Below are 21,252 nucleotides of genomic sequence, written 5' to 3' on the forward strand. Positions count from 1 at the left end.
TTTCACCACCTTCATCCATCCCATCCCCCACCCCACCTCTGGCAACTACTACTCTGTTCTCTCTATGAGTTTGGTGTGTGTGTGGTTTTTTTTTAGACCCCCCTCATAAAAGTGAGGTCATACAGTATTTGTTTTTCTGTCTGACTTACTTCAGTCAGTATAATGCCTTCAAGGTCTGTTGTGTCGCAAATGACAAGCTTTCCTTTTTTATGGCTAGATAATATTCCGTCGGCATGTGTGCCACATTTTCTTTATGCATGGGTCTGTCAATGGACACTTTGATTATTTCCATATCTTGGCTATTGTAAATAATGCTGCGGTGAACATGGTGCATGTGTCGTCTCGAGATAGTGATTTTGTTTCCTTTGGGTAAATACCATGAAGTAGAATTGCTGGATCATATGGTGATTCGTTTTATATTACTAATTTTTTTCACCTACTCTTAAATTTCTTTGAGTCAAACAGAGAAGAGTCCTTGATACTAATGGACACTGGGTGTGTATATTTTCATTTGGACTTTGAGATGTCGCAAACAATAGTCACACATTTTTATTTCCCCCCCTCGAGTCAGTGTGGGCTGTAAAAGACACCGGGGGTGCGGGGGGTAAACACGCCATGGCAATGAGGAGTCTTTGGGCCAGTTGCTCGTGTTGTCCACATGTTTGCAAGTGTTCCACTGGGACTCAAAGCTCTTCTGGTGGAAGTTCAGCCCAGCGTTTATTGAATACAAATACTAATGCTATTTATTATTTAAACTTATGTTTAAAGTGACCTGGTCTTTGTTCTTCTTGGATCTGAACATAAATTCAAAGAAAGGCCTAACGTTAGTTGCATATAAATTTGAAGTTCAAGAAAGGTTTTTGCAGAGAAACAGAGTTAATATTTTTTATAAGGAAACAAAATATTGAGTACTCTGAAATTAATGATGGAACTAGTTCAAAAGCTCTTTCAGAGGATATATATTTTTTTGATAACCTCATTAGCTTTCTTTATAGATGCGATGCTTGTATTATAAACCTCGGGACAATTTTTAACTGCCTGAGTTTATTAACAAGCCATTCTGTACTAACCTCCAGAATCCTGGGGTTTTTATAAAATGAAAAAAATCTACACACGTAACATTTGTCTGACCTTTTGTGGGTGTGTGCTTAACTTGAGTATCTCTAAGCAAGATCTTTTGAAACAGAATCCTTTTTCAAAAAAAAAGTTTCCTTATAAAGGAAGCATACATTTTCTCATAAAAAGGAAAAACACTAAGTCAAATGAAGTCGATGATGCACTAGTTATTATTTCTGAATGCCCAAAACAAAAAGTATTTTTCTTATGATATGACATCTTTTCAATATTTATCTCTCTCTTAATACCTCATACTTGGGATTGTGAACATAATCTCTCTGCACGATAAACTTGCTAGAATGACCAAAACAATTTTTCAAAATTGATACCTTAAAATACTTATTTCATGGAAGTGAGAACTATGAAGAGAAATTTAATTAGTCTCACTTATAGTGGGGAGGAGAGAATCTTAGTGGGGGGCAATGAATTTGCTACATAACTAGAACAACCATTTTAAATTCTAATCCATTGTAAAAGACCAGATCTTAAATCTCAGTTGTTTTAAATTCTTAAACTTTATTTGCTATATTGCTCTCCTTATCATAGTTCAGGCAGCTGAAATAGAATAACTCTTACTCTTGAGCTATCATTTCCTCATATTTTCGTTCTGATTTAAGACATCTCTTTTTCTTTGACTTAGAATCATGCTAGCTTTAAAAAAAAAATAGGTCAATTGAGTAAGTCACACAGCGTAGGCCTCTTGTTTTTGGATTTGGGGTCCTTGCCAACTGAACTGTGACAGCAGTATTCATGTGTGTTCTCTTTTCTCGGCCTTCGTGTTCCTTTGGTTTCTGCATGTCTCGATTTCCCCAGAATGGTCCTGTATTTTAGAACGGCAGTGCCCGCCTTCTTTCATTCTCTGGGGGGAAGCACTGCTTAGTTGGCTCCAACTTTTGGACAGAGAATCTGATGCTCATTGTGTCGCTCTGGCAAAGAGAGTCGGGGCCACCTGTCAGGGTGGCGTGGTTCCCACACGCAACACGACGTGCCAGTTTCAAGGCGGCGGAGATGCCAGGCATTGAGTGGTGAAGAGGGTAGCTGGTATAATGCGATGCTTTTTCTGAAAGATCTTCCCACTGGAAAATAGTGCCAAATCCGAGGCACGTGCTTCATTAAATGAATCACATCTGTTGGCACTTGTGGGTGTTAGCACTGACAAGTATCTTTCCATTGGTGACTGCATTTTTGTATTCCCCCACCTCCCCCCGTGCTCCCTGTACTCCATTAATCTTTGCCTCCATTTACCTAAGTGATTGAATTATCTTAGATGGTAGAGACATATACAGAAACAAGGAAAATGTTTTCTAGGCCTGTCTCTATTAAAGTATGGATCATAAACTATTGATGTTCCTATGCTGCATGATTATCTTAGAGCAAGTTGTCTTCTTAAGTGATAGGAGATGTCTCATGGTGTAAAAAGAGCTTGCGGTTTTTTTCCTCTTCTCCTGGGAACTCAAAATGTAGCAGACTGAATGGAGGTGAGATGGAGAATGCTGTAGAGCAATGCACCAGTTAGAATTCCCTATTTGGGAGAGATTTATTTTAATAAAAATACACATAAATGCAACTACTGGAGATCACATCTGCCTCTCAGGATTTATTCTTACTGTTTTTACAGTTACTTCCAAATTTAAAATTAAAATAGTCCATTTTTCTTATGCCATTTTAATATCCCTTATATAATTTTTTAAAATTGATTTTTTTAAAAAGAATCACAGTGAAGAATTTTCCATTGTGAGGAGTTTCAAAGACTAAATTAAAAGTGGAAAGACTTGACTTTGGGCTATATTTGTTTACATTAAACAAATTGTTAACTTTTTGGTATTAAATTACCAAAAAGTTAAATTGCTTAACAAATATGATAATTAAATAAGAATTCTGGTAGACATGGAAATAAGTAAAAGTACTGATGGAACAGATATTTATTGAGTGCCAACCATACACAAGGTGGCCTACCACTATCTGTTTCAATTGTCTTATTAAAATGCTCAAGTTTGGAAATAAGTTTGGTTTGCATTAGTCACTAAATAAGAACATAGTCACAAAAACAGAGTCCAAATTCATCAAGATTAGGCTGTATATTGGCAATTAGTCACCTTGTATATTAGCATTCGTCACTTTGACAAATAGAGACTCAAACAAAATCTTAATTTTGGAAAACCCATGGGTAAAACTATACCACAGCAGGTTGTATTACCAGAAGTCCATTAGGCTGGGCGGTCCCCAAACTCAGGACTGGCTTCCCAGTAGATCGTTTAATCTATATGTGTCCTTTCTTGTTCACCGCCTGTACTGGAACCACTCGCCGTGGGTTATCATGCACATACCTGCCACACACCCGTAAAGAAACCCTTTTGATTGACGTAAAATAGTTGATAAATATGACTTAAGTTTCCAGTTCAGATTCTGGAAAAACTGAAATCGGCTTCCCAGTAGATCGTTTAATCTATATGTGTCCTTGTTCACCGCCTGTACTGGAACCACTTGCCGTGGGTTATCATGCACATACCTGCCACACATCTGTAAAGAAACCCTTTTGATTGACATAAAATAGTTGATGAATATTACTTAAGTTTCCAGTTCAGATTCTGGAAAAACTGAAATGCATGTGAATTAGTCTTATGACTCCTGATAAAATATCAAATGGCTAATCTGGGGGGAAAGAGTTGGATTCAAATAGGCAAAATCATTTCACATTTCCTGTTTTCAAAGGCAGACTTGGAATACAGACATAGCCCTGTGCCAGTCATTTCATCTCTGAGCTGGGTCTTTGATCACATGATGTGTCTGCTGTGCAGTAGAAATGCATGAGCCATACATGTAATTTAAAAGTTTGTGCTGGCCACATTATAAGAAGAAATAGGTGAGATGAATTTTAACAATACATTCTATTTAGCCCAATGACTGATTTCAACATGTAATCAGTGTAAAAGTTTTATGAAATATTTTACAGTCTTTTTTATACTGAACTCTTCAGTATCGGGTGAGTGTTTTGCTGTTAAAACACGTCAGTAGTAACTGGGTGAATTTCAGGTGCTCGTTAACACTAATGCCCATGCTTCTGGGCAGCGGTGGTCTATGGTTTTCTGAAGGTGAAGCCATCACTTGCTTTATAACTGAACCCTGAAATTCTGTCTTCAATCTGATATTGTCACTGTTGAGATGTGACCTTAATATGTAATAATCTCTGAAATTGAAGAAACATCCAGAAAGAGACAGTTGTTTGCATATTTTCACTCTAAGAAAGAATATGCTAACAGCCAACAGTTTAAAAAACGAAATGGGCTGTTACCATACAAAGTTAATACCCACCCATCTCCAAGGTACTAAAGGGAAGGCCAGGTGGCCCCCTGCTGGCCTCAACTATACTAGTCAAATAACATTGTTTTGTTTTTATCTATTCTGCCATCACTGCAAAAGAGGTTATTGCAAAACCTCAGAGAAGCACTACTCCAACTTTTACTACATTGTGGTCCTGTGATTTGTGGGCTCATTGCCCCTTTTGGTAGATAGTGGACAGTTATGTCATTCGCTGACCACTTGTTGCCTTTTCAGGGGCAGGCAAGCTTTAGCTAAATCAGGATCACCTGGAGGCCTGGTTAAAGGGCGAATTGCTGGGCTCCACCCTCCAGTTTCTGATTCTGCAGATCTGGGTGGGGCCTGAGAGTCTGTTTAGAACAGGATCCAAGGGCAGGTTCGTGGACCACACATTGTGAGTAGCACTGGTTTAGGACAGAGGTCTCATTTCTTTTCCTCTGTCCCCGGGACATTTGTCAAAATCTGAGATGTTTTTGCTTGTCACAACTGAAGGCTGAGAATATTACTGGCATCTAATGGGGAGAAGCTAGGGGTCCTACTAAACATCCTGCAATGCACAGAGCAGCCCGCACAAGGAATTAACCAGCCCAAGTAGTAGTGCTGAAGTTGGGAGACCCCTGTCTTGGGGAAAATGAAGAAAATCAAGTATTTGTAACAAACTGTGTGAAGAATGTAGGGATAGGTTGTGATAAGGGCAGTGTAGGATGCTGCAGCTGATGTAGGGTGTCAACTAGGGGCACAGAGGTAGGTAAGACAGATGCTGCTCTCGGGGGCACCAGACATGCACACAGTAGGCCCATTTGCTTTTTAACTGTGGAGTAAAACTGGTGAATTGAGAAAGGACGCTACCTGGGTGGGCATGGATGGGGTTTCACGGCTTCAGTGATATTTAACAGCTGCATAAAATGGCTTGGGTTTTGCCAGGGGCATTGTAGCCAAGGAGAACTGATCATGGGGGACCCCGAAAAGCTAGAGAGGTTTTACGTGGCCCGGTCACAAAGCCTTAAATGCCATTACTCTCCGGAGGGTCACCTTCATCCAGTAGGCAGTAGGATAAAGGTTCATTGTGCTTTATGAGACAGTGGAATCCAAGTTGATGAGGCGCTGCTGCTAGTCAGTTGGCCTTGTGGAGAGCCTTAAAAGTGCCTCAACTATACAAGTCAGATAACATTGTTTTGTATTATATCTATTCTGCCTCTTTGTACATTAAACCAGGAAATTCTATATACAGAGATTCTGAAGAAAAGATGGAAAGTTCAGAAAATACTAGCTAGCCCATGCATCCTTTCTGCTTGATTCCCGAATGTCTCCTGCTACTGGAGCCTGTTTGTGAATGAGAACATTTCCCAATGAGTCGCCAGGGCCCCCGGCAGCCTGCCAACGCCAGAGTGGGTGTCAGTCACACAAGGGTTAGTCCTGCTCACAGTTCGCCCAGCTGGATGGAGACCCTCCTGGTCTTGACACGAGAATGTGTGCGGCTGGGAGGGCCTCCCACTCCAGAGCCCATGGCTGTTCCTGGATAGGAAGCCTGGGTATCCTTTAGGACTTCCATCCTGGGGCTTTGCTGATTGGGTCTTAAACATTCACAGGACTTTTTATATCACTTCACTCAGGATCTACATCATGGCACACACCCATGCCAAATACACTTGGGTTGGTTTTAGTATCTTCTCTCTCTCCTTCCTCCTTTCCTCTCTCCCCACACACTTACTTGTTGGTTTCCCGATCAAGCAGTTTAATGAGAACCAAAGTGTATCTTTTCACTGCCTGATGAGTTGGGCACATTTTTCTGACCAGGCGACTGAGCAGCTATGGCCTGAACCACTGCCTCACGGTCCCCTGGAATTCCGCCTCCCTGGAACCTGGGGCGGGTTTGCTGATTCGTGTGCAGCAAACGATTGTTGAATGCTTTTTGTGGCCCCACACTATACCAAGTGTTTTGTTTTTTTTAGATGTATGGTTTTTAATGCATGCACACAGTTAAGAAAATTTTAAAGATAGAAAAGGTTATACTATGAAAAGTAAGACTTCCCTACCTAAATTTTCCTACTTAAAATTGTTCAGAAACCAATATAATTGGTTTCTTGTGTGTTTTCCAGAGATGTGTTTTGCATTTGCAAGCATACTTATGTAATTTTTAACATGGATGTCAGATATATCTATCTAAAATTTCCCTCTCAGATGAGGACTATATCGTGAATGTTGCCCCCATTTTATAGGCGATGTCACTGAGACGGTGAGTATAGTAACTTGCTCAGGGTCACATAGTAGATGCAGAGCTGGAATTTAGACCAGGAGCTCTGGTTTTAAGCAAAACTAAACCAAGATTCATGGACACACGGGCAAGCTAATGATCTCGTCCTCCACGCAGGTTCATTTGCCCCACCTCAAAGCTGTGTCTTCTTAGATCAGTGGTTCTCAACCTTGGCTGCACATTAGAATCACCTGGGAATCTTTTTAAAATCCTGATTTCTGGGCCTCATCCTCCGGAAATTCTGTTTCTTTGTTATGGGGTGGAGCCACAACATTAGTAACAAAGAAACAGAATTTCCGGAGGATGAGGCCCAGAAATCAGGATTTTAAAAAGATTCCCAGGTGATTCTAATGTGCAGCCAAGGTTGAGAACCACTGTCTTAGATGCTTGTTCACCATCTGTCTGGATGAGGAGGTGAGGGCCTCAGCACGGAAGAATAGAGATGAACACCACCCCACCTTTTTCCTCTCCTCTCCTCCCAAGCAGTTCAGCTCTGGCCCCCAGATTGCAGATACCACCCACCAAACAGTGTCTAGCCAGGCCCACCCTCCTCAGAAGGCAATTTAGGGACCAGGGGTGATTACTCAAGCTCAGCCCCACTCAAGCTTCCTACTGCGGCCTTCGCATTTCTGGAGCTGTTTTGTCTTCCTAGTGATGCTTGAGTTCCCATGCAGGATGGGACCTGTGCCTTTGTCTGCCCCGGGTGCCGGGTGGGTGCCAGCCCTCAGTCAGTGGTCCTGCATCGTCACGGGTCTGAGCCATTCCACACCCCCTGATGCTCAGAGCCCAGCCTTCTATCGCAGTAGCAGAGACTCTCAGCTGCTCAGGCATTCCCATCACTCCTGCCGTGGTGACAGCAGCTGTAACTGCTGAGCCCTTATGCAACCAGGTGCAGTGCTTACGCTCTCAGTGGGAGTTCTCAACATAACTTGTCAGAATGGCCTATTAGGTGATCGGCAGGTTGGGGAGAAGGAACTTACCCCTTGGGGACTGTGAGATGAGAGTCTTTGTGGCCAGGACTTGGTTACAATGCCTCCCAAAGGCTCTGGGCACCTGCCAGGGTTCACCTTGAGAGGGGACATGTGTACATTTAGAGGGTGTTGCCTCATCAGGAATTCAGGGGTTTAACACAACTTCAGAGAAATGCTGTCAGAGACCAAACTCTGGTTTTAAATTGTGGCAACATGAGGTGCATGCTTCAAATTTTTGTTCCTAGTGCTGATAAAACCGAGCTGGGTTGTATGACTTTTATGTTTGTCATTTCTCTTAATTGGCAGGTAACAAGGAAGGGACCCATTCTACATTCTGGGTGTTGCTGAGCATCCTTCTGGGCGCTGTGGCCATGCTGTGCAAAGAGCAGGGGATCACTGTGCTGGTAAGACCTGCTCTGAACGCACCCTTCCTCCTCCTGTAGAGACAGAGCGAGCCGGCCCTGCCTGTGTGACCTCCTCTATTGCACCCCATTGCCAGCCTGCAGTTGTAGACATTTCTGGACCGATTACTTGTGCTCTCACAGTCCTGATGTTGCATCAGGGAATGACCTGTCTCAGCTGACGATCATTAGCGACTGGTGGGAATGGAGAGTGGGAGGTTCTTAAAGAGTGGCCATTGGGCCTCTTGGAGAGGTCCCATAGAAAAAGGTGAAAGAACGGTTTGGGTTTTCTTGGGTGCTCTCATATTTGGGCAGTCCTAAATGCAACAGTGGGCTGACCCCATTAATGCTTCTGGTCCTGGTTAAAGAAGTACTGAGTGTAGATCATGTTATATTTGGCTTCCATTGGAAATGTGAAAGGAGAGGAGAGGGCCTTTGAGGAGAGGCACGCACCTCCGATGGCTAATCTGAATTGAAGCCCCTGGAAGGGAGAGGCATTGAAATCCACTTTCCTTTTTTCTCTATTCTAGCCAGTGTTCTGCCCCACATTATTAGAGGGAAATCTAGAAATCAGAGATGTGAGCAGAGGCAGAGAAATGGAAAACAAAGGTGAGGGGTGTGAATGGCCCAGGTGGGAATACCTTGGGAAAGAAAAGGCAGTCAGAGCTATTTGGGGTTTGACACAAGTCAGGCAAAGATCAGTGGTTTTATTGGACTTGGTCCATAATGTTAAGGTTAGCTATCTACTGTACAAGATGGTGTAGAAGGAATTACTGTGCCAGCATCCTTGGATTTCAGGAGTTACTTTTTAAAAGTAACAATTTGGTCTAAGCCAGTGTTTCTTAACTTTGCTATTATTGACATTTAGGGCTGGATCTTTTTCTTTCCTTTGTTTAAAAGTATTATTAATATGTGTGTGTGTGTGTATGTGTGTGTGTGTATGTGTGTGTGTATGTTTGATATCTATAATAATAAAAGCATAATATGCTAATTAGACCAGACAGCCCAACGACCTTCCAGATGAAGCCGGGGCTGCGAGGGCCGAGCCTCTTGCACGAATTTCATGCATTGGGCCTCGTGTGTGTGTGTGTGTGTGTGTGTGTGTGTGAGAGAGAGAGAGAGAGAGAGAGAGAGAGAGAGTTTGATTTCAGAAAAGAAGGGAAGGGGAGAGAGTGATAGAAATATCAATGATGAGAAATAATCATTGATCAGCTGCCTCCTGCACACCCCTTGTTGGGGATCGAGCCTGCAACCAGGGCATGTGCCCTGAGCGGGAATCAAACCTAGACTCCTGGTTCATAGATTGATGCTCAACCACTGAGCCACGCTGGCCTGGCATGGGCTGGATCTATTATTTTGTTAATCCTCACCCAAGGATATTTTCCCATCAGTTTTTAGAGAGAGTGCTAGGGACAGGGAGAGACACAGAGAGAGAAACCTTGATGTGAGAGATACATCGATTATTTGCCTCCCACATGCACCCCAACCCGGGCCGGGGAATTGAGCCTGCAACCAAGGTACATACTCTTAACCAGAATCAAGCCCATGACCCTTCAGTCTGCAGGCTGACACTCTATCCAGTGACCCAAACCAGCGAGGGCTAGATCCTTGGTCTTTCGGAGGGCTGTCCTGTGCTCTGTAGGATGTTTAGCAGCATCCTTGGCCCCCATTCACTCCAGTAGGACCCCCTCAGTTGTAACAACCGAAAATGTCTCCGACATAGTCACGCATCCCCAAGGGGCAAAGTCATCCTCTTGAGAACCACCGCTCTGAACCCCTCCTCCTCAGGGTGTGGTTTGAGGCCCAGTAGCATCAGCATCCCCTGGGACTTACTAGAAACTTAGGTTTCAGACCCCACACCAGGACTGCTGCATCCGAATCTCCACTTAACAAGGACCCATGGTGACTCCCATTACAGTTTGAATTTATGTGAAAAAGGATATGGTGAAATTTAGCTGTTTTCAAAAATTTGATAAGAATGTGGACATTTTGAGGATGTGGACGTTTTGATGATACATTTAAGTGGGAAGGAGGAGGGAGGGCCAAACGTGTGTTCGGCTCCGTGCCCCTGACGGCAAGGCCCCGTCACCCGTGGTGACTGTCCTACAGCTCACAGGCAGAAGCACAAACGGTGTGAAAAGACAGTGACGGCAGCAGCTCAACGGGGAGCCCTGCCTCCTAGAAATGGCCTCCTGTGACCCACTAAATCGTGTGTCGCTTGGGTGAATGAAATCAGGATTCTTGAAATGATTAATCCAGCACTGGCCCCGTGTATTGGATAATGAATGGCTCCCAGCATTTCTGGGAGAGGGTTAAGTAGGAATGTCATCCTTGCTCTGAAAACCACAAATCGCCACTGGCTTCTGATGATTTATGATCTTTGCCACGAAGCCCCATATTAAAAAGACGCAAGTCATTTAGGGGCAGTGTGATCCAAATACGCCGTGTGTATTCTGACCACTGTATCCAGATTGGGCAGAGTTCTGCTAGGTCAGTGGTTCTCAACCTTGGCTGCACATTAGAATCACCTGGGAATCTTTTTAAAATCCTGATTTCTGGGCCGCATCCTCTGGAAATTGTTTCTTTGTTAGGGGCCACAACCTTAGTAACAAAGAAACAGAATTTCCGGAGGATGGGGCCCAGAAATCAGGATTTTAAAAAGATTCCCAGGTGATTCTAATGTGCAGCCAAGGTTGAGTACCACTGTGCTAGATAATGTTTCCTGCAGCAGCGACAACGGTGGGAAGACCATTGCAGCGCAGACAGTAGAATTCAAGGCTCATCTGGCCTTCAGCCTGTAACGAACTACAGGTGTAATAGCTGCAGACTCAGCCCTCCCCTGCTAGAAAGAAACTGTCATGGTGGTATTGGAAGCTGTTAGCATAGGTCAGTGATGGCGAACCTTTTGAGCTCGGCGTGTCAGCATTTTGAAAAACCCTAACTTAACTCTGGTGCCGTGTCACATATAGAAATTTTTTGATATTTGCAACCATAGTAAAACAAAGACTTACATTTTTGATATTTATTTTATATATTTAAATGCCATTTAACAAAGAAAAATCAACCAAAAAAATGAGTTCGCGTGTCACCTCTGACACACGTGTCATAGGTTCACCATCACTGGCATAGGTAGAGCTACAGTATCTCACTCTCAAATCCCAGTGGCATCACAGGATCGGCGTTTTTATCATTCACCTAGCCGTCGTGGTCAGGGGTGACTGCCCTCCGTACAGTGGCCCAGGCTGGCGGAGCCTCTGCCGTCTGCAGTGAGTGTCCTCATCGTCTCCGTCACAGCCAGTGGGAAGGGGACACCGAGTGGTGGAGGGTGTCCAGGTTTATAACCAAACCTCCCAGATGGGGCGTTGTCACTTCTGCCCACATTCCATAGGCTGACACTCAGTCCCGTGACCGCACGTAGCTGCAGGGGAGGCTGGGAAATGCAGTCTGGCTGTGTGCTGGGCAGGAACAGAAAGCTGCACCTGACCCATGTGACTCAGCTGGTTGGAGCGTGCATCATCCTGTGCACCAAAACGTTGCCAGTTCGATTCCTGGTCAGGGCACATACCCAGGTTGCGAGGTCAATCCCCAGTCGGGATGTGTATGGGAGGCAACTGATCTATCTATCTCTTTCTTCTTGCCCCCCCACTTCCCCTCTCTCTAAAATCAGTAAAATATATCCTTGGGTGAGGATTACAAAAAGAAAAGGAGAATAGCAAGCTGGTGGACAGTTAGGAGTCTGAAGCTGAGGGATCTCCAATGGCCCATCAGAGACCCTTGTACATGTTCTGCTCCTGCTTCTGCTGCACTTGCCGAAGTCAGTCAGCACCTGGGGTTCCTGAGGTGTCTTTACTTATGTGGCTGGGTTTCCGAGGCTGATGGCTGCCTTTGTCGTTGTAGGCATAATAACTGCCCACATAACCACTCTGTTATATCAATTAAGGGACTCTCTTAGTGTAAAGGAAAAAAAAGGGGGAAGGAACGACCTTTGAGGAGGTCCAAATTTCTAGTTATCCCAAATCTTATAGTATTCTAACATGCCAACTATGAAATTATGACAAACAGGAATTTGCTAGCTAATAAACTTGATATAATATATTACCATGAGCTAATTTCATAGGAACAATGGTGGTTTTTCCAAGAGCTGAGGAAGTCTGCCGTAATTACCTAATCCACTATATTCCTTACCTTGATTTACCAATATAATCGTGCAGTATAATTGCTACCTAATCAGAGTTAGGTGCCCGCATCATTGATTGCCTTGTTTTGCCTCCTTAGGGTTTGAATGCAGTCTTTGACATCTTGGTGATAGGCAAATTAAATGTTCTGGAAATTGTCCAGAAGGTCCTACACAAGGACAAGTCATTAGAGGTGAGTATGTACTTTTTGTGTCCAACCCTGACATGGAAAATGTCAAGTACCAGCTGATTTAAAATGCCATTTTCAAAGTTCTTCCTGTGAGTCTGAATTCTAAAATAGCCAGCCTTTTAAAGCACAGTGTCAGCACAGTTCAGGTAGAATTGCTGCACAATTGTACCTGGCTGGGCCACACTTCTGTTTGAAAATCTGTGACATCAGGGCCTTTGCGGTGTCTTTGCAGTACATTGGCGTGCTCAGAAATGGGGGTCTCCTCTTCAGAATGACCCTCCTGGCCGTGGGGGGAGCCGGGGTGCTCTACGTGCGCTGGAAAATCATGGGCACCGGCCCGCCACCCTTCACCGAGGTGGACAACCCCGCGTCCTTTGCCGACAGCGTGGTGGTCAGGGTGAGTTCTGAGTGTGTCCACCCAGTTCCCCCGTCCTTCACCCCTCCTCCGCCTCTCACCCCCAGCACACCCACAAAATCCCTAATAAATGGAACCCCTCCGTGTTTGTTTGCCGTCACGAAGGACATTCCAGGATAAAACCAGGCTTTGATCAGGGGACTGAGCAGGTGGAAGCCCCCTGTATTTCCACTCTAATCAAAATTGAGTGGTTCCTTCTAACGTCAGGTTTCTCGCCGGCCTCGTTAGTGTCTCCTAACCCCAAGACTTTGGTTATAAAGGAAATTGGCATGGCGGGGTTAAGATGAAATACAGCAATATCAGTGGTATCTTTAAAAGTCTAATGGTGTCAAGACTCTCTTTATTGCAAAGGTTGGCTTTATCTGAAGGCAAGGGTGTCAGTGCTTTCATAGAGACCGGAATCAAGAGAAACAGCATAGAATCCTGTGCTTACGTTGTTAGGCACATAGGTGACCCCTGGGCCTCAGATTTCCTGGGTCACAGACTTCGGGCCTCACTACGTAAATGGGACATAGACTGATCAGAAATGGAAGAACTGTAGAGCAGAGTCTGGCGGCTACGCTGCATTTCTCTCTCTTAAAATCTCAGTGCATTTCATACATTGCAAATTAGTGCCCCTCACCCATGGTCGAAAGTGGCAGCATTTTATTTTCTACAGCTGCTCTCCTGGAAGAGAAGCCTATGGGTGCCTCAGAAGTGAAGTTAGGGTACATAGGTATATTTTCAAGTTTAGTATTAAGTAAATGTTTGTTTTCCTTTTGACTGACAGGCCATAAACTATAATTACTACTATTCCTTGAATGCCTGGCTGCTGCTGTGCCCCTGGTGGCTGTGTTTTGATTGGTCAATGGGCTGCATCCCCCTCATTAAGTCCGCCGGGGACTGGAGGGTAATTGCACTGGCAGCACTCTGGTTCTGCCTAATTGGCCTGATATGCCAAGCCCTGTGCTCTGCAGACAGTCACAGGAGAAGGTAAGAGACAGCGCCGAGTTTTAACTTCCACCCTGGGTTAAGTCAGAAGCATTTTGCTAAATCCATCACTGCTCATTTTAACGATTTTGTGGAAGTCATGTCTGAGGACCTTTATTTCCAACGCATATTTATGACGAGGAGGAGTTCACCCATTCGGAATCCATCGCTGGCTTCAACTGGTGGGGAGTGGACTTGGAGGAGGGGGTATGGGTGACTGCCTTATCTCCCCCTCCTCCCCTCCCCCTGAAGTACGTAGCATTTTGAGATCCTTTTCTCGGTAGGTGGTAAAGAGTAATTTATGGTCAGAACAGAGAGTGTAATTGATGTGTGCTGTGCCCGTTATTTCACAGTTCTCCTTCAGAAAACCCTGGTGGATGCCATAGTGATTCTTTCTGTTGTTGTTTGGTACAAAATAAACTGCTGCCCCAAAGAGACTATTCTTTTCTCACAAAAAAAAAAGGGTGGGGAGGGGAAGGTTATTGAGAATAAAATTGGAGGAATAACAAATATGTTTCGTGAGAAGGAAAACTATTTATTTATTTTTTTTAAGATATTTTATTGATTTTTTACAGAGAGGAAGGGAGAGAGATAGAGAGTTAGAAACATCGATGAGAGAAACATCGATCAGCTGCCCTCTGCACACCTCCCATTGGGGATGTGCCCGCAACCAAGGTACATGCCCTTGACTGGAATCGAACCCGGGACCCTTGAGTCTGCAGGCCGACGCTCTATCCACTGAGCCAAACCGGCTTCAGCAAGGAAAACTATTTAAAATGATTTCCTTTACATATAAGTATGTATGGATTTAGATTAGTAATTTCTCAAAATAAATTAAGGTTCAAGTTTACCTGTGTTTTAAATTGGTTCGTAATTCTAAAGGTCCACAAACTTTTGCCCCAGTTCACTTGTACATGTGCAATTAGATTTTATTTTTAACATACTGTAGGCACAGGGTCCAGGAAGGAGCCAGCAAATTTGACCCAGTTTCCCAATTCATCCTCTTGTATCATACGGGACATTAGAAATGATAGCCTAGGCCCAGCCTTCTTCTACTTGACTGAAATTTGTGGGGTTGTAACCCCCAAAATGATATTAGTTTATTTCAGATGTTATAAAGTCTAAACTAATTAATTAGTATTATACCTGTTAAGTTTGTAGGGGGATTTTTTTCCCTATGTAAACTACATTAGACTAATTGGGGCCAATATCCACTGGCCCCAATTAGTCTAATGTAGTTTATATAGGAACTACATGGTTTGAGGTGTGTTAGGAGTAGATGAATGAATAAGGCCTCACAAATATAGTCATTCTAACCTCATTGTTATGAATCGTGTGACTTGTAAGTTTTATCCTTGTGCTTGATGCTAAGTGCCTCTATAAGATTTTTACATCTTTTAATATTGCCAGGCTAAACCCTCTCTACTGATGACAGCGTTTTGCTGCTGAGACTACCTTTTCTCAATGGATGGCATGAAAAAAAAAAAGCCTTTACTATTATTTTAATGTTGAGTAGCACATTTTCTTGAGATAGCTACAAATAGCCATCTCCGTTCCTCTCACTTTCCAGGATCCTCACGCTGGGCCTGGGATTCCTCATTATCCCGTTTCTCCCCGCAAGTAACCTGTTCTTCCGCGTGGGCTTCGTGGTGGCCGAGAGAGTCCTCTACCTGCCCAGTGCTGGGTACTGCATGCTGCTGACGCTCGGGTGCGGAGCTCTCGGTAAACATACACAGAGAAAGGTACTGGTGCCTTTCGTAACCAGATGGTTGGATGGTTGGATGGTGGGACGGACTTTCCTCATGACATTTACCATGTCTCTCTATTCTTAAGAAACTAATCGCTGCTCTCGTACTGGGAATTCTATTCATAAACACGCTGAGGTGCATAATTCGCAGCGGCGAGTGGCGGAGTGAAGAACAGCTCTTTAGAAGTGCCCTGTCTGTGTGCCCTCTCAATGCTAAGGTGTGTTGGCTGCCCTGTGTCTTTAGAAAGATGTTACTAGGAAATGTTTTCAATTCAACAACTGAATAAGAAGAATGTTTGCCTTCATACAGAATCTAGCATAATTCTGGGTTTCTCTTTCTTTCTTTTTTTTTTTTTGTTCTTTTGATAAAATGTATTAAAATTCCCCTGAGCCAAAATAATTCAAAAGAAGTTATTAAAACCAAGCAATGTCTGCCCTGGCCAGTATGACTTGGTTGGGCTTCATCCCGTGCACTGAAAGGTTGCTGGTTTGATTCCCAGTCAGGGCACATGCCTAGGAGTCGGGCGGGTTCGATCTCCAGTAGGGGGGATGCATAACACAGTCGATAGATGTTTTGATCTCACATCGATGTGTTTTTTTCCTCTCCCTTTTCCCTTCCTCTCGCTCTAAAAATAAATCAATAAAAATATATTAAAAAAGACAATGTCAGTGAAGCAAGGGATTACCTAAAGGAAGTTTTACTCATCTTCCAGTTGGTCCCATCTCCCTTTGAAGTGGTGGCAGGGGAGCTAACACCACACATCCAGTCTGCGCTGGAGGAGGCCCACAGTTGAAACATGCAGAGCACACTTTTCAGAATACATGCTCTGGCCACAGCATCCACCACCCACCCTCCAAGCATTTGAAGATGATAGTACCTACAAACGGACAGTAACTTGATTCAGGGAGTTTAAATTGTTCTGTGTGGTATGCACTAGTACACATTTGCGTCACCTGCTCGTGATTCCTTTTGTCAGGTTGGGGAAAATAAATGTGTAGACTTTAAAATTGGCAGTGTTTTTGTAGAAGCCGTCTGGAAGGAATTTTTTCACTTGGATTCTTCATGAATCCAAGCTCTTCGCTTCACCGGCTCTGCCTTCTTAGATGAAATTTTGAACTTTCAGTGCCCTTAGAAAAGGGGGCCGGTAATGCCTGTCTCCTGGGTTTGTGGAGGCCTTCCTGGAACCTGGCATCTGACGTGGCCTCACAGGGTAGTGAGAACCTAGCAGGTGCTCAAGAATGCTGGCTTTCTTAGGCTCGGCTTAGTTTTGGTCGTCACATTCACTGACAAGAAGGGAATGTTACTGCTCAAAGTGGGATGCCAAGGGGTTAGGTTAGATTCCTAACCTAATCTGTCAGAAGGATTTCTGTTCATGGAGATCATTATTATTACTAAACTAGAGGCCTGTTGCACGAAAAGATTCATGCAATAGGCCTTCCCTTCCCCTGGCTGCCTGCACCGGTTTTCCTTCGGTACCGGGGACCCAGGCCTTCGCTCTGGCCAGAGCCACCTTCAAAGCCTTCCCTGCTCCTGCCGGAGCCGCCTTCAGTCTTCCCTCCGCCGCTTCCGCCTACATATGCAAATTAACCGCCATCTTTGTTGGCGGTTAATTTGCATATCTTGCTGATTAGCCAATGGGAAGTGTAGCGAAGGTACGGTCAATTACCCTGTTTGTCTATTATTAGATAGGATAAGGGTTCATTCTGCCTTGAGTCATCAGAATTGGATGCTCCAAATGAATCCTCAGGAGGTAGAAACAAAGAGCTCCCTGCAGCTCTCTTATTTTTACATTCTCTAAGAAAAAGCGGTGATTTCAGGTAAAATTATATGAACAAATCTAATGAAAAGTTGACATCTTATTGTGACCTCGAAGCGAAGAATAGTGTAAAAGATACTCCTTATTGTCTTTTTCTTGGATTAAAAAAACCTTGTTCATTTTTATAGGTAAAAAAGTGAATTACTTCAAACTTAGCGTTAATTTGATTTGTTGGCCTCCCCATTACTAAAAACAAATTGCCTGTGATTTAATTTTGTGCATGTTAATACATTTGCTTTATTTTTACTTTGGCATTTGAATAGCAGAAATTATGCCTTCTATTTATACACTAGTAGTTCTTCCCTATAAGGAACTCAGATCTCTTTGTAGTGGCTCTATCATTAATCTCCATTATATTCCCTCTAAGGTTTTTAGAGAGAGGATATTATTATTATTATTATTATTATTATTATTATTATTACAAATGGTGGAAAGTGAGGCATAGGAAAAGGAAACTGGTGTTATCTAGCTTAATGATCTGGGTGGCTAGATGGAGACCTGATATGATACAGTGCCCACGTTACTCTAGTAAGTGGGAGAAGGGAGAGATGGGACATGTGTGATTTGGAGCCTGTCTATGTGTCCTAGTGACATGACTTCTTATGTTGTAGACCAGAAAACACAGGGTGTGCACACATGGGCACACACACAGTTATATGCTAAGAAAAAGCGGTGATTTCAGGTAAAATTATATGAACAAATCTAATGAAAAGTTGACATCTTATTGTGGCCTCGAAGCGAAGAATAGTGTAAAAGATACTCCTTGTTTGTCTTTTTCTTGGATTAAAAAAACCTTGTTCATGTTTTACAGTTAAGAGACTTAGGAAAAAAAGTGAATTACTTCAAACTTAGAGTTAATTTGATTTGTTGGCCTCCCCATTACCAAAAACAAATTGCCTGTGATTTAATTTTGTGCCTGTTAATAGATTTGCTTTATTTTTACTTTGGCATTTGAATAGCAGAAATTATGCCTTCTATTTATACACTAGTAGTTCTTCCCTATAAGGAACTCAAATCTCTTTGTAGTGGCTCTATCATTAATCTCCATTATATTCCCTCTAAGGTTTTTAGAGAGAGGATATTATTATTATTATTATTATTATTATTATTATTATTACAAATGGTGGAAAGTGAGGCATAGGAAAAGGAAACTGGTGTTATCTAGCTTAATGATCTGGGTGGCTAGATGGAGACCTGATATGATACAGTGCCCACGTTACTCTAGTAAATGGGAGAGGGGAGAGATGGGACATGTGTGATTTGGAGCCTGTCTATGTGTCCTAGTGACATGACTTCTTATGTTGTAGACCAGAAAACACAGGGTGTGCACACATGGGCACACACACAGTTATATGTCTTCTTCAAAATGGACCCGGTGGTGATAGTGCTTCCTAAGAACTTTTTTTAGTGATGCCATTCAGTCCGAGCAAAAGAGAGATTATATTTTACTTGCCACTATAAGTTGAAATGTTATAAAATTCTCTTTACTTTGTTTAGGGGGGAAAAAAAAGCTAGGTTGATTTCAGGGCAGAGATCACATTAGGAAGACACTGGTTTCATTCAACTCCATTACAGGAGATACAGTTTTTGCACTGGTATCCACTTTATGTTCATTGAATATTAAGTCAGCAATTGAAACCTGGCTCTAGATTAGACCCAGATTTACAAACAGGCTCATCTTTCTCAAAAGATTGCAATACGTAGGCAGGTTGTACCAGTGCCTGGTCTGCATTTGAATGATCCACAGTGCCTTGCATATGGTACGCACTCAATATTAGTGACTGAATTGAGCCAAATGGAAATTAAATTCCTTGAGCTTACTGTGGTGAAATGCCAAGTATCTAATTATGTTGACAGTCATTTTTAGTTTTTAAGGCTTGCGTGTCACTTTGTATCAACTCTAGGATACAATTCTAAACTCTTTTAATAATGAAAGGATCACATACCACAGTGAGGGACTTCCCCAAGGAGTGACCCAGGATAGATTATAGGACTTTTAGGTACTTAAAAGATTTTAAATTTAACATCAACCCTTGGCAGAATGTTTGACAGGAACTGGTTTTGTTGCTGGTGTTAAAACTGCCTTCCGTTACTGTGGCCTTCACCTCCTTTACATTAACGTGTCCTTGGGTTGCTGTTGGCTTTATCTGCGGCCTCTGTGCTGGTTCTTTGCCTCAGCGCAGGAATCACAAAGGCTGGAGGGAAAGCTCAAGACTACACAGGATTTTTCAATCTCTTACCTTCCCTGGAAACAGAAATCACTCATTCTTTAGACACTCTTTTAAGTAAAAGGTGTCGGGGTTATTTTGTTTTGTCTTTTTATAGTGGGTTATCTAGGCAGCTGTTTTCTGTTCCAGTACTTCCCTTCACATAACCCAGAGGCTGAGGCTGGCCCCTGGGCGAACCTGTGTGCCAGTTCTTCCTCCTGGATGGCTTGACTTGCAGAGCGCTGTCAGGTTTTTAAGTGGTGACACTGAAATGACTGCGGCCCGAAGGCCCAGAGCGCCCTCGTCCTCCCTCATCTTCCCCCGTCCGGCCTTGCAGGTGTCTAGCAGAAGGTGTCTGGCAGAACACTGTTTATGCTGCAGAGGGCACTTGAACTCTTTGTTTGAGCTTTTTACTGAGAAAACAGAATCTCCCCGTAACAAAGGAAAGTTCCCCTGAGCCAAAATAATTCAAAAGAAGTTATTAAAACCAAGCAATGTCTGCCCTGGCCAGTATGACTTGGTTGGGCTTCATCCCGTGCCCTGAAAGGTTGCTGGTTTGATTCCCAGTCAGGGCACATGCCTAGGAGTCTTGCGGGTTCGATCTCCAGTAGGGGGGATGCATGACACAGTCGATAGATGTTTTGATCTCACATCGATGTGTTTTTTTCCTCTCCCTTTTCCCTTCCTCTCGCTCTAAAAATAAATCAATAAAAATATATTAAAAAAGACAATGTCAGTGAAGCAAGGGATTACCTAAAGGAAGTTTTACTCATCTTCCAGTTGGTCCCATCTCCCTTTGAAGTGGTGGCAGGGGAGCTAACACCACACATCCAGTCTGCGCTGGAGGAGGCCCACAGTTGAAACATGCAGAGCACACTTTTCAGAATACATGCTCTGGCCACAGCATCCACCACCCTCCAAGCCATCATTTGAAGATGATAGTACCTACAAACGGACAGTAACTTGATTCAGGGAGTTTAAATTGTTCTGTGTGGTATGCACTAGTACACATTTGCGTCACCTGCTCGTGATTCCTTTTGTCAGGTTGGGGAAAATAAATGTGTAGACTTTAAAATTGGCAGTGTTTTTGTAGAAGCCGTCTGGAAGGAATTTTTTCACTTGGATTCTTCATGAATCCAAGCTCTTCGCTTCACCGGCTCTGCCTTCTTAGATGAAATTTTGAACTTTCAGTGCCCTTAGAAAAGGGGGCCGGTAATGCCTGTCTCCTGGGTTTGTGGAGGCCTTCCTGGAACCTGGCATCTGACGTGGCCTCACAGGGTAGTGAGAACCTAGCAGGTGCTCAAGAATGCTGGCTTTCTTAGGCTCGGCTTAGTTTTGGTCGTCACATTCACTGACAGGAAGGGAATGTTACTGCTCAAAGTGGGATGCCAAGGGGTTAGGTTAGATTCCTAACCTAATCTGTCAGAAGGATTTCTGTTCATGGAGATCATTATTATTACTAAACTAGAGGCCTGTTGCACGAAAAGATTCATGCAATAGGCCTTCCCTTCCCCTGGCTGCCTGCACCGGTTTTCCTTCGGTACCGGGGACCCAGGCCTTCGCTCTGGCCAGAGCCACCTTCAAAGCCTTCCCTGCTCCTGCCGGATCCGCCTTCAGTCTCCACTCTGCTGCTTCCTGCTACATATGCAAATTAACCGCCATCTTTGTTGGC

At 43.5% G+C, this 21,252-nt stretch overlaps 1 protein-coding gene across 2 annotated transcripts in view; it reads left to right on the forward strand.

The window, feature by feature from the left end:
- The window catches only part of TMTC4 (transmembrane and tetratricopeptide repeat containing 4), a 60,533-nt gene that overhangs the window by 15,750 nt on the left and 23,531 nt on the right, over positions 1-21,252 (forward strand). For both annotated transcript variants that reach the window (XM_005856399.2, XM_014536067.1), the window contains exons 5-10: positions 7,966-8,063; positions 12,336-12,428; positions 12,658-12,822; positions 13,610-13,812; positions 15,380-15,551; positions 15,643-15,774. In XM_005856399.2, coding sequence (XP_005856461.1) covers positions 7,966-8,063; positions 12,336-12,428; positions 12,658-12,822; positions 13,610-13,812; positions 15,380-15,551; positions 15,643-15,774 — 863 coding nt within the window. The remainder of the gene's footprint in view (positions 1-7,965; positions 8,064-12,335; positions 12,429-12,657; positions 12,823-13,609; positions 13,813-15,379; positions 15,552-15,642; positions 15,775-21,252) is intronic.

This window comes from Myotis brandtii, unplaced genomic scaffold (assembly GCF_000412655.1).
Source record: "Myotis brandtii unplaced genomic scaffold, ASM41265v1 scaffold1028, whole genome shotgun sequence".
NCBI classification, from domain to species: domain Eukaryota; kingdom Metazoa; phylum Chordata; class Mammalia; order Chiroptera; family Vespertilionidae; genus Myotis; species Myotis brandtii.